The sequence below is a fragment of the Mya arenaria genome, chromosome 13 (assembly GCF_026914265.1).
Source record: "Mya arenaria isolate MELC-2E11 chromosome 13, ASM2691426v1".
Taxonomy (NCBI): Eukaryota; Metazoa; Mollusca; class Bivalvia; order Myida; family Myidae; genus Mya; species Mya arenaria.
Window position 1 is genome coordinate 3,871,194 of NC_069134.1, and position 14,204 is coordinate 3,885,397.

At 35.8% G+C, this 14,204-nt stretch overlaps 1 protein-coding gene across 1 annotated transcript; it reads left to right on the forward strand.

Moving 5' to 3' along the window:
- The first annotated feature begins 3,229 nt into the window (after positions 1-3,229).
- LOC128214727 (40S ribosomal protein S12-like) lies at positions 3,230-10,652 on the forward strand. The gene is made up of 6 exons (XM_052921352.1): positions 3,230-3,315; positions 3,433-3,475; positions 3,669-3,794; positions 4,067-4,169; positions 8,227-8,328; positions 10,545-10,652. The coding sequence occupies exons 2-6, from the start codon at positions 3,453-3,455 to the stop codon at positions 10,605-10,607; spliced, it is 417 nt and encodes a 138-aa protein (XP_052777312.1). The 5' UTR covers positions 3,230-3,315; positions 3,433-3,452; the 3' UTR covers positions 10,608-10,652.
- The last annotated feature ends 3,552 nt before the right edge of the window (positions 10,653-14,204 follow it).

Here is a 14,204-nt window from a genome sequence, read left to right on the forward strand (position 1 = left end):
CAAATGGGCTGAATATTTCCAAGAATTATATACACCAATGACAGATGAAAGATTCGACAACGCATGGAAGGAGACTGCTGAAACGGAAGTAAGCAATGGTTTAATAAATATTTAACCGGATCCCGAAATCACAGTTAACCCCGAGTGTGTCTCTAACGCTATAGCTGTCGCCCCAACTGGCAAGGCTGCTGGTGACGACCGAATCCAGCATGAACATCTTAAGTGCGCCAAAGAAGTCCTATCACCGATTCTCGCTAACTTATTCACACAGATGTTAAGGCAAGGCTACATACCTGCATCAATGAAACGTGGAATTATAATCACACTGCATAAAGGTGGCAAAACAAGAGAAGACAATCCAGACAATTATAGAGCCGTTACGCTGATATCTATATTTTTAAGTTATTCGAGCACGTTTTGTTGGCTCGTACACGTGATAACATTCTGTGTTACATAAATAAACAGCAATGCGGGTTTCAAGATGGTTTGGGCTGCAATATGACGTCTTTCATTCTTAGTGAGAGTATCTATTTCGCACAAGAGCACGGTTCGAAAGTGTACGTGGCATTTCTGGACTGTCGGAAAGCTTTCGACAAGGTTTGGCACTCAGGCCTCTTGTACAAATTAATGACTGAATGCTCATTGGACCCTACATCGATCCTAGCATGCGCCCAGATATACTCCGATGTGTCCGGCTGTGTCAGATATGGAGGCAACACATCAGACTGGTTCCCGGTACGTCAAGGAAATCGACAGGGGGGGGGGCAAAAGTTCCCCGATCCTATATCTCCTCTATATTAAGCAGCTTATCAACATGTTGGAGACAAGTGGTTACGGGATCTGTGTCTTCAACAACACGGTCAGCTCTCCTACAGTGACCGACGACATGCTTCTCATATCGTACTCCGCAAATGGCCTTCAAGCAATGTTAGACATTTGTAACAGTTATTCAGAGCGCTGGCGGTACGAATACAATGCCAATAAATGTTCTATTCTGGTCTTCAATGACAATATGATAATAACAATGTGCCTACATTTAAACTAGGGAACGATACAGTACATGTTGCTAAGGAATATGTTCACCTCGGAATAAAGTGTGACCCATTCTTGTCCTGCACTGCGAATGTCGACGACGCTTGTGTGAAAATGCGTGGTACCTTTCTGAATATCTGCAATAGTGGGTTATACCCGGAGAACCTCAATCCGCTTACATCATTGACTTTATACAATTCTGTTGTTATATCAAAAGGTTTATATGGCTGCGAGTTCTGGACAATGTCTACAACGGATTTAATTAAATTAGAAAGGTCTCACAGATTTTGTGTCAAAATAATACAAGGTCTCACCAAAACTACAAATACAGATTTTGCATTATGTGCACTCGGAACTGTTTCCGTTGAAACTCTTGTAGACTTGAAGAAGCTTCAATTTTTGGGACAATTGTGTCAACTTCCGAATAAATATTTCGCAAAACATGCTTTAAACTACCAACTTGTTAGCTACTGTAATCTAGACAACCAATCAAAGGGATTTGTGCCTGAAATACATAGAATCATGAAGAAATACAATCTTGAGGATATACTGTGGGACTATGTTCACAATGGAAAGTTTCCTTCGAAGTGTATCTGGAAGAAATTACTTGATATGAAAGTCAGGAAACCTGCACAGAAACGACAGTTTGAACGTCATTAGGTTTTATACCGGCGCATGTACGAAAATACTGCCGCTGGCGTTTGGTTTTCAGCGAGAAAACATCCTCGACTATTGTTAATAAGTAGACAGTTACTGCGTTCAATTGGTGCGCTCGGCTCAACTTTCATGCAAATGTGTGAAAAGTGTTATGTACATCACGACAATTACATTATACATAAATTGTGTTTCTGTCCCGAGATTACCACAGTCAGAGAGAAACTGTGGGGTCAAATTATAATCCAGCACGGATACACCAACTTCAGGGAACTATCACAAAGCTCTCTGAAAAATCAATGCCAAAACCTACTAGGTATAGCCACGGCTACCAACGATAATCACGAAATGAAAAACGTATATATTGCAATACTCATTTGCAATATGCTCCGGCTGTAATGTTATATAGTTTCTATTAAATATTTGAACTCATGCTTATTTGAATCTCTGGAACAAGGCAAAACACGCTTAGTTATTTTAGGGTTTCGCTTTCGAGCTAGATTAACTATATAAGTGTGTGGACATTATTATCACCCCGTGTACAGAATAAGTCTTCCTTCCACGTTTTTATACAAGAAGGATGCTCTTATATACTGTATAGGACTTTTGAAAACAAATCTGAACAGGTTCTCTAATTTAACGTACATAATGTTGTGCAGACACAATAACCTAACGAATACATATTTGGTTGTATGTATTCTGTTTGCACTTTTTTAACTCTGTTAAAACACGTTTATATTACTGTAAGTGATTGTGTACTCTTGGTTTGTATATAACTACTTATATGCATATATCATTTCATGGTTGTAAATATAACTCTTTTCAACTCTTCATGTATTGGAGGAAATAAAGATTCATACTTCAATGTATATGATTACCCTTTAAGTTATACTTTTGAAACAACTAACCGTTTTACAGTGGTATTTCAACTAGTGGAACCGTGCGCGTATGGACTGGCCGTACAGCCGGGAAAACGTGTTGATGTTATCACGGTTTTCGATGCTCTAATCCAATTTTCCTATTTGTATTTGTATGCATGCTTCAATATGTGTTCATTTTAACATAATTGTATACCTTTATTTCCAGGTCACAAACTCATTATTATTTTTATTTGATATGTTATGAATGTCTGTTATTCATGTCGGAAAATAGCAAAATTTTCTTTGTGCGCTTGTAGTTATCAATTGTATATAAAAACAAAAGATTGTTTATGTTGTACATACTATTTATTATATTCTTCATGTTACGGGGGAATAGGAATATATCTTTCTATCCATCCAAGACCGTTTAATCGTACAATATGCATTACCCTGTCCACCCCGTTGCAGTGGTCAGTGGAGCACATTCATCGAGGTTTAGTTATACCGGTTGACATACTTCCATCCCCGCTCTTAACCTTAATCGAGCTAGCTAGATTTTGAAGGCTTGAAAGGGAACAACAAGTAAACAATTCTATCAAACCCATGTTTGGTGTGCACTGCAAGACTTGTAAGGGGTAATCACTGTGCGTGATAATGTGAAACACAATTATAGTTTCATGCAGCCTTAATCGATTAATTTTTCTGACATCAAGCAAGCGTGCTTTTTCCGTTTCCTTTCTACTCGGTGTTTCCCAAGTGGAATATCATTGTAAGTTAGTGTTGTCATATCGGTAAAATCTATTACTAATATGAGCCAAAAATTTGTATAACTGATTGAAAATGTTAAGAATGTTCTCATATTTATGATTTAATGTTTATTTTGCAGAAGGACGTCCGTTTCTCGACATGGCTGGTTCGGATACGGAAGGGTAATATTTGGTTTCTACAATATTAATTTCTTGCACGTCTAAAGCATTTTCTTAAGATTTCCATTAATGGCAGTTATGTTTGTGTTTACCTGTATCTAAATGTTTTGATGACATTCGATTTTTATTGATTAATTTTAACAGACGTGTCAGTCTGAGTCGTAGGTGAATTATAACTATTTTGTGAATTTAACAGAGATGATGTTCCCACAGTGGCAGGAGCTATGGATGTGATGACTGCCCTGCAGGAAGTCCTCAAAACTGCACTTATCAGCGACGGGCTCGCCCGAGGTCTCCATGAATGTGCAAAAGCACTTGACAAGTAAGTATCAAACGGGGGTTTAACCGCGTACCTTTCGACCTGCAGCCGACACATCAAACGCATTTCCATAAATGCTAGCTCAACAGCGAGACTGTAATGCCCTCTACGGCTGTTACTATATTATTATAATGACTAGGATCATTTTTAAGAAATATTTGTGTTCCATATTAATTAAATGTTTTTTTCCATGTAAAACTGTGAATATATCGATACTATGTAGCTCCCTCCTATTCAACTGCAGACCAGTTAAAGATCTTTTTAAACATTTTCAGACGTCAGGCCCATATGTGTGTTCTCGCCAACAACTGTGACGAGGCCATGTATGTGAAACTTGTGGAGGCTCTCTGTGCTGAACATGGAATCAACCTCATCAAGGTAAGGCTTCTAATGTGAAGGGTATAATCTCGGTTCTCACTATAACCATGGCATTTAAAAATTCCAGTTGCAAATTGAGAAAAAGGTGCTCAGCCAATCATTGTATTATTTTGTCTCCCTGATGAACACCAACAACATCCTCATATAATTTTTATTTATATTAAGTTTAATTAGATCAGACAAACATTTACAGAATGACAAAGGTTTTGGTAATTTCCACCTTTCTCAACAGTTACTGAAGGTATTTAGATTGACTGCACACGTCTGGATCTAAACCTGATTACGGAATCGAATGAATCTTGAAATATTGATTGATGTGAATGTGTGCACCTTTTACAGGGCTTTTTCACCTTCTTTGTTACGGGCCGAAATTAGGCTACTTCACAATTGGGAAAAATGGCATATTTTCCCAATTTCCAGATATTTTTTTCACAAAATTCCCAGATATTTTTCCCAAAAAGGAAGAACTTACTTAAGAAATTAACAATAATTTTTTTTTTTTTCACATTTCATATTAAAAAGGTCATAATTGAAAAAAAAATCAGCTAGAAAGACTCAACATGTAAGAAAATATGAGCCTGTTTATTGTAACAGGAGTTCCAAGTTTCATATGGATACCTAGACCCGTGATTAAAAGGTGTCTTCAATCCTCATGTGGAATTTCCTATTTTGAGACGTTAACGCATTTAAAATTCCCAATTTGCAGAATTTCACGCGTTCAAATTTTCTAAAATGAAAAGGCTAGGCCTCTACACAATTTTTGGTGAAAAAGCCCCGTTTTAAGAATCATTTACTCAGGCACTTTGTTCCCAAGATACCCCCCCTTGTGCATTTTTTCAGCAAAATGTATGATATCCCAAGTATATCAACAATTTAAAGGAATTAATTGAAACTTGTTACATTCTAGTAGGTTATTTTTATTAATTGTATGAAACATGACTCGAAAACTACCGTAAGTAATAATATTGTTACAGAATATTTATCTGAAGTCTGGTGTATGTTAACAAGAAACATCAGCCTCATTCAGGTCAATGGGCTATTTTCTGACATGAATAAGATGCAAGTTTTCTCCCTTATATTTTGATGGTTTTTAGCTCGACTATTCGAAGAATAAGGAGAGCTATACTACTCACCCTGGCGTCGGCGTTGGCGTCATACCTTGGTTAAGGTTTTGCATGTAAGCACCTTGAAGTCATTATCTCAGTAAATACATCAGTTATTGCATTGAAACTTTGGATGTGTATTCCCAACTATCTAACATACTAAATTAATGAAGTTAGATAACAATTATTTGAATATAATGCAAATAATAGGCGTTTATTATTCGACTTAGAAATTCTGGTTAAGGTTTTGCGTGTAAGCACACATAGGTTAATATCTCAGCAACTACTTGAGGTATTGCATCGATACTTGATACAATGGTTCTCAACCATCCAATCTACTAAATTAACCAAGTTAGATAACTCTAGTTTGCATTTCAGGGTTCGAATTTAACTTTGAGGAGCACTCGCAAAATTTTGCGAGTGCATTTTGAGGCAACTCGCAAAATGACAAATCAACTTGCAATTTTATTATTTGCTTTATTCCCTTATAATATTGTCTAATTAAAGTAGAAATTAACACCTAAGACATATTATGAATATTAAAAAGTATCAATCTTGAGTGACTCGACTACTCGAACTTGTTGATGGCTTATTCTATTTGGGGGGTATGGAAAGACTCGTCTGATGCTGGCAGCTTTTTGATAACAAAGCTGTCCAATAATTTGACATTGTTCACTTTGTACATTTACCCTCGCCATCGGGTAATTTAATACCCATTCGACAAGCACTCTACAGATTTCATTAAGTCTATAAGTATTAAAAACAATAAAATAATAAATTTAAAATAAAAAAGCAACAGTAAATGTAGCGTGGATACTTTGGACCATGAAATATATCGATCAACGAAGTCTATTCATTTTGACAGTTGGGCGGAAATGTATTTAAAGGATGATGGGGTTTACATACATTCGGAACTCCTCGGCCATTTTATCGAAAACAACCTCGGATGTATTTGGAAGGTTTACATACTCGAAAAGTGGTACGTTTAAGTCCGCTGCAAGTAGATCGCGTATTAATTTTATTTAGCAGTTAAACTTTGTGACTTAACTCATGGGATTCTTAATTATGTTTGCAATAATACAGTTCAATGGCAATCAATTTCGACTTAGATCAATAAATACAACTCTAAAACACCACATTTAATTTATGATATAATTCAAAATTTTACGAACTACTTCAACTGATGTACCTGCATACATCCGAGGTTGTTTTTGAAAAAAATGGCCGAGGAGTTCCGAATGGTTTACATATAGTGCGCAAAAGCGCTAAATTTAGCCAATGATTGAGCTAGGTGATAATTACGTCATTCGTATTTACTTTGTATTATGCACGCCTTGGAGCATCCCGGAAAGATTCTAGATAAAACTCGGCCTTTTTCGTATTTGTTCTATTTTTGAAAACCTACTAGAGCGTGACTCCGTACTGTCTTCTTTGTACCGGTAGTGTAAACATGCCACTTATAGGCTGTTTACACACGACTACATAGCGGAATTAAGTTCATGTTTATTCTACTTTCCGTTTAACATTTTGTAGTCTAGAAAAGGCCACTCGCAGAATTTTGCGAGCTTGAATAAAAGTCACTCGCAATTTCCAAATGTCGCTCGCATTTTGCGAGTATGCGAGTCTAAATTCGAACCCTGCATTTAATGCAAATAATTGCCCTTTATTATTTGACTTAGAAATTCTGGTTAAGGTTTTGCGTGTAAGCACACATAGGTTAATATCTCAGCAACTACTTGAGGTATTGCATTGAGACTTTATACAATGGTAGTCAACCATCCAACCTACTTAATTAACCAAGTTAGATAACTCTAGTTTGCATTTAATGCAAAATTATTGCCTTTTATTAGTCGACTTAGAAATTCTGGTTAAGGTTTTGCATGTAACCACATTTAAGTCAATATCTCAGCAAATATATCATGTATTGCATTGAAACATTAGATATGTATTCCCAGATAACATTTTTTTGAATATAATGCAAATTATGGGCCTTTATTATTTGACTTAGACATTCTGGTTAAGGTTTTGCATGTAAGCACACATAGGTTAATATCTCAGCAATTACTTGATGGATTGCATTGAGACTTTATACAATGGTACTCGACCATCCAATCTACTTAAATAACCAAGTAAGATAACTCCAGTTTGCATTAAATTGAAACAATGGCCCCTTTTTTATACGACATAAAAATTCTGGTTACGGTTTTGCATGTAACCACTTTTAAGTCAATACCTCAGTGAATACATCATGTTTTGCATTGAAACTTTACACACAGGCTCCCATCTATTTAACCTTCTTATTTAATCAAGTAAGATAACTCTATCTTTTATAATATATAATTTTTGCCCCTTAATTATGCGACTTAGAAATTCTGGTTAAGGTCTTGCATGTTAGCACACATAGGATAATATCTCAGCAACTATTTGATGTATTGCTTTGAGACTTTATACAATGGTATTCAACCACCCAACTTAATTGAATAACCAAGTTAGATAACTGTATTTTGCAAATAATGGCCCTTTATTTTTAGACTTAGAATAGTTAAAATTTCGCATGGAACCACATTTATGTTAATATCTCGGCACACCATGTACCGGTATTGCATTAAAATCTAATCTAACAGTGATCCATGCCTGTTTTGCCAAAACGTTTCAATCCTTACATTGAAAAGCGGCGGAATAGTCGAGCGCGCTGTCTCTGTGACAGCTCTTGTTATTATTAGTATTAGTTTGAAGTTGTAGGTAATACAGCTTGCCTCAAAAGTCATGCAAATCAGAAATGTTTGTTTGATTCTGATTTTATTCTACAATGCATGAAAGAGTTAACAAGGCCTATATGTTGGTTTTATAAGTGAACACTTGGTTTAATGTACACTTTTTTAAGTAATAATAGAACAAAAATATCTTGCTTTGTTCATCAATAACTTAGTCAAATGTTAATTTTACACTTGCAGGTGGATGATAACAAGAAACTAGGAGAATGGGTTGGTCTGTGCAAGATTGACAAGGAGGGCAAGGCCAGGAAAATTGTGGGATGCAGCTGTGTTGTTGTTAAAGTAAGGCTAACTGAAGTTCTACTTCAATCATATCGAACTAATGTCATGACCATTAAGTGAATAACTAATTTGTCATCCTAGTTTTGACAATCATCATTATGTTATTACAACAGTACCGGTAGCTTAAAAAGCACAAGCCCATAAGCCCTGTACTAGTATGATTCCATCCTGGCTTTCTCAAGTTCTGATATTTATCTTGTACAGCCTCAGCACTCGTTAAAAAAAAATGATGCCAAACATTCAGACTTGTCCATACTGGTGTCATGATTTCTACAAACTGGTAATATATATGTGCAAACATGTAGAAGATATTAAAGCTGGCATGGTTAAAATTTTGGACAAATGATGAGAGACCACATGCTCCCTCTTCTAAGAGTATGCTGCAGAGAAAAGTGTGATCACATGTCTGATATGTCCATTATAAATATGATGGTTATTTAATAATATTTAAATGGTTTTGGAGGGTTTCAAGTTGGTTTTAGGGCTTTTATGTAAAAGTATCGTGGCATCCTTACATTTTCGTGATATGGGAAAGTTATTTTGTAAATTTGCAAGCATAAGAACTGATAAGTAAATCATTTCATTATAGAACTCATGTACATCTATAGTCTTTCTAATAGTTCAATGACATGAAGTATCATTTTAATGATCAAGAATAGGCGGAATGAGCCCAGCATTGTTAAATAAAGATTTTTACCTAAAATTATAGTTTGGTGGAAAGTGAAAAAAGTAATGAGTTCACAGTTCCAGTCAAATGATGAGTATGCTGCAGAAAAAAGTGTGATCACATGTCTGACAAGTCCATGAAATTATCATACATAAACTGGAGTTATTATGAAATGGTACTGGTCCCGGAATTATGAACCTGTTCACAGAACTGGACAAATGATGAGAGACCACATGCTCCCTCTTCTAAGAGTATACTGCAGAGAAAAGTGTGACCACATGTCTGATATGTCCATTGTAAAAGTTGATGAAATGAGATAGTATGCATAGGATAGAGATTATTTAGTAATTTCTTCATGAATAAGTAACCTAAGGAAGTTGAGTGCATATTGACAAGTTCATACTATTGGACAAATGATGAGAGACCACATGCTCCCTCTTCTAAGAGTATACTGCGGAGATAAGTGTGATCACATGTCTGACATGTCTATAAAATGATTAAACTTGATCAAGATATATTATGAAATGATACTCCTCACTCCTTGAATTATGAACGAGTTCACAGAAACTGGACAAATGATGAGAGACCACATGCTCCCTCTTCTAAGAGTATACTGCGGAGAAAAGTGTGATCACATGTCTGAGGAGTCCATTGTAAAGCCTATTGAATAAAACTCAATCAAGAAATAATTTAAAGGCCTAGTTTAAGAAACGTTTGGCTTGATAATCCCTTCCTGTGTATCTCCTGCTAATTGCACAAGTGTCACAGTAGGGGCCAATTTGCTGTGTATTTGTTTATTGGCTCAGGGCCATTTAGGGTCCATTTCAGTCATAAAACTTCTAAAACTGCACAGCAGGATATTCTGATCGGAGATCTGATAAGAGGGATAAAGGCGTATACTGCGGAGATAAGTGTGATCACATGTCTGACAAGTCTATAAAATCATTAAACTTGATCAAGATACATTATGAAATGATACTCTTCACTCCTGGAATTATGAACGAGTTTACAGAAACTGGACAAATGATGAGAGACCACATGCTCCCTCTTCTAAGAGTATACTGCAGAGAAAAGTGTGATCACATGTCTGACAAGTCCATTGTAAAGTCTATTGAATAAAACTCAAACAAGACATAATTTAAAGGCCTAGTTTAAGGAATATTTGGCATGATAATACCCTGCTGTGCATCTCCTGCTAATTGCACTAGTGCCACAGTAGGGGTCCAATTTCCTGTGTATTTGTTTATTGGCTCAGGCCCATTTAGGGTCCATTTCAGTCTTAAAACTTATAAAACTGCACAGCAGGATATTCTGATCGGAGATCTGATAAGAGGGATCAAGGCAAGTAGATTAAGATCAATAAACAAAGGTTGTGTACTGTACATAGATTGGAAGGGGGTCACTTATAGAAGGCTTAAACTAGGCCTTTAAATCAAATGAAATAACATGGTGGAAACACTCGAGAATGGATGCTGGACACTAATGCAATTAATGTGACAAAACTACCTTGTTTTGTTTGTTTCCCTCACTCAACTTTTGTGTTTTTCAGGATTATGGAAAAGAATCACAAGCCCTGGATGTTCTCAACGAATACTTCAGAAATAAGAAATAACCTGTCAAAAGTGTGCTAATAAAATGGTGCAGTTTTGAGGAAAAAGAGTTGTTTTTTATTTACCTACATGAACAGGAGATTAAGCAATAGGGCCAGAGTTTTTTATCTTTAGATTTACGGGAGATTTTTCAAAAAGTTGGGTAAGGAGGAGGAAATAAAAATAAAATGCATAAAATGTCCCAAAGGAGAAATAAATAAAAATAAAACGGATTTTTCTCCGATTTTTTTTATTTTTTAAATCTTCTTATATCATGAAGACAAAACACACCTTACTTGTGTCAGCTATTTCATAGGCTGAAAAAAGGGTGATAGATCACCATTAAGTTTCAAAAGCATAATTAAAAGATCCTTTTATTGACTGAAAATATTGACCTCAACACTGAGTTCGAACGCTCATTGAAATTAATTGTATATATTTGTTCGAATGCATCTATGCATATGAGGTGCATATATTATCAACCCATGGATTTTATGAAACATGCCAGTGTAAAAAAGAAGTTTAAATGGCCAATTCTAACCTTTTGCCCACAATATAAGCATATCCTTTCCATTGTGAAGTAATCAAACATTGAACACAGTTTCAGACATGGTATAATAAGGAGGTCAAATGTGTTTTTCTGTCTTTAACGAAATAGCACCGTGACAATTTACCGTGATGTAGTATTTATAAAGAAAATATAACTGAAAAAAGTAGAAGCCCTGATGGAAATTCCTCTTCACTTGAAAGTTTGACAGGGCTTACGGATACACAGTCAAAATCTACATTTATGTACTTCACCAAAGAAAATTCGGGAGCATTAAGATAAATATTAGTGTTATATGTTTCAAAAAACCAGGTCTAAGAACTGATTTTAGAATCAGTCCTGAAAAATATCCTTCTAATTCCAGCTATGCCCGTTGCCAATAAGCAACGGATAAGTTTGACTTCTTGCACTGACTGCCAGATATCTTATGTTCAGATTTTTTCTGTTTTATCGGAAACACACACTATGTTATTATTACATCATTTTCAGTATTCTATAACGATTTAAATTCTAAATCATTATTAAACTAATTAACAACTACGAATATCACGATACCTTTTGTTTTTCTCTTCAAATATGTGATCGTGAAGCAGTGTGTTCAATGCTCCCCAGAGTCAAATTCAGACAAAAATATCCATTTTGACTATGATAACCACGATATCATTTTGCAGTTTGTGTTTGTCAGAAGCTATACATTTTTGCGCTGTTATCCAATTCATCCTTGTTAATATACGACGTGCGCCAACGACTTTTAATAGACAATACAACCCACGAATTTCTGTCTCCTTATTTTGACCGGAAGTTTCGCAATCATTCCACGAAACGCGAACAACATACTGAATCTACAAAAAAATCACAAACACGCTCTAAGTTCACCACGGTTTGATTTAAATAATGAAACATAAACATCGGAACGTTTTTGTAGTAAAACATTTCTATATAGCTGCAGAAATTGTGAGAAATAAGGGGTATGACAAAAAGTACTTTAACTTTTGACAGGACGTTGTTGTGGTAACGGGTACCTGTTCTGTTTTCCCCGCGTATTTCCGACTGGTTTACGTGGTTTGTGCAGTAAAAAGACCGATAATGAATGACAATTGGTACACTAGTTGGTTCTGAGATATGGGTTATAGAACACTAATTTTATTTTTTCTTAACCTTGGAGCAACGTTCGTCGGAAAAAATAAAGATAAAACTACGAAAATGAATTTTATTTTTATTTGGGTTTTGCAATATTTAGGTTCGGCGCTCCCGTAAATCTAAAGATATAAAAACTCTGGCCTAGTCGAGGTTCAATCATGAACAAAGATGGTAGATTTTTAATGTTAGAAGCTGCTGATTCGGACTAAAGTTTACCGATTCGGAGAGCACAACATCTTAAAGAGGTCAATTCCATTTTTTAGCTCTACTAGCCAAAGGCCATTTTGGCCAGAAGAGGTTATGCGATGGTAATGTGTACGTAGCATGTGCGTCTGTAAACAATTCCTTGTTAACACGAAACAGCCTTCAGTTTTGATTGTATCTCGATGAAACATGAACAGTATCTTCATATCCACTAGAGCTTGGTTCCTTTTCGAAGACCAGCCAGGTCCGCCCATGAATGTTTAGATTATGGGCCTTGATAGTATAAAAAATCAGTGAGTCTGTAAACAATTCCTTGTTAACACGATACAGCCTTCAGATTTGATTGTATCTTGATGAAACTTGTACAGTATCTACATATCCATTAGAGCTCGGTTCCTTAGAGCTAGATCCGCCCATGCATGGCTAGATTATGGCCCTTGACAGTATAAAAAATCAGTGCGCCTGTAAACAATTCCTTGTATCTCAATGAAACTTGTACAGTATTTGGATATCCATTAGAGCTCGGTTCGTTTCGAAAGCCAGCTAGATCTGCCCATGCATGCCTAGATTATGGGCCTTGAAATGATTAGATTATGGGCCTTGATGGTATAAAAATACTATTGTGTATAAAATGCTTGTAAACATGGATACAGTCTTCAGTTTTGAGAGTATCTCGATGAAACTTGTACAGTATTCAGATAGCCATAAGAGTTTGGTTCTTTTCGAAAACCAGCCAGATCCGCCCATGCATGCCTAGATTATGGGCCTTGAAAGTATAAAAAATCAGTGCGTCTGTTAACAAATGCTTGTTAACACGGTACAGTCTTCAGTTTTGATTGTATCTCGATGAAACTTGTACAGTATCTACATATCCATTAGCAGGGTTCCCTCTGGGTTCTAAAAAGGTTTCGCGGGGGGGGGGGGAGGGGGCGAAGCCCCCTGAAGTTCATGGGTTTTAAGCATTTTAAGAGCTTTAAATTGCATTTAATTAGTACATTGTCGTGCAGAACATGATATAATATTGTTGTACATGAAGCACAAGATATTAGCAAATTGTTATTCTATTGACAAAATGTATGGACATTATAAAAAAATAATATATATATATTGCCAAAAATGCGACATATACATCAATACGTTAATTTCAGTCTAATGCCTCGCCCTGCATACAAAAGTCTCATAGAATACAATTATGAAATTATGAGATAAACTTTAAATAAATGGAAACTAAAGAAATGTACAAATGCTGCATTTAGAGCAATTACAAATTGCGACGAAACCGAAAGCAAATTTATTTTTAGCGCGTAAACGTCATTACGAAATTTGCATATCACGTGCCTTTCTGACAACCTAAAATTCTATGATTTGCACTGTTAAAACTTACACGTTAATTACACAGTGATTTGGTGTAAATGAGCTGAATTTTGACATTTACAAAATTTAGTGACATTATTGTTACTGGCACGCCCCCGGGTTCACAGATTTGGTTTACTTAAATTTGGGAAAAGTTAAAAACCTTTTTCTCTGAAACAGCTATGCAGATCCTTGCTATTTTGAATAAGGCTTAATTTAGTGGTCCACTACCATGGTTGTTCAAATTATGCCCCTTGGGTCAAAACTGGCACTGCCCCGGGGGTCACATGTTTCATAGAGACTTATTAAAGAAATATTTTAAAATCTTTGTTTCAAACCACAATGCCCATACCTTTGATATTTGTTGTGGAGCATC

What these genes read in the sequence shown, in the direction of transcription:
- LOC128214727 (XM_052921352.1), top strand. Translation starts at nt 3,453, where the DNA reads ATGGCTGGTTCGGATACGGAAGG. An exon ending in GCTGGTTCGGATACGGAAGG is followed by an intron (nt 3,476 to 3,668) that starts GTAATATTTGGT and finishes TGAATTTAACAG; the next exon opens with AGATGATGTTCCCACAGTGG. An exon ending in TGTGCAAAAGCACTTGACAA is followed by an intron (nt 3,795 to 4,066) that starts GTAAGTATCAAA and finishes AAACATTTTCAG; the next exon opens with ACGTCAGGCCCATATGTGTG.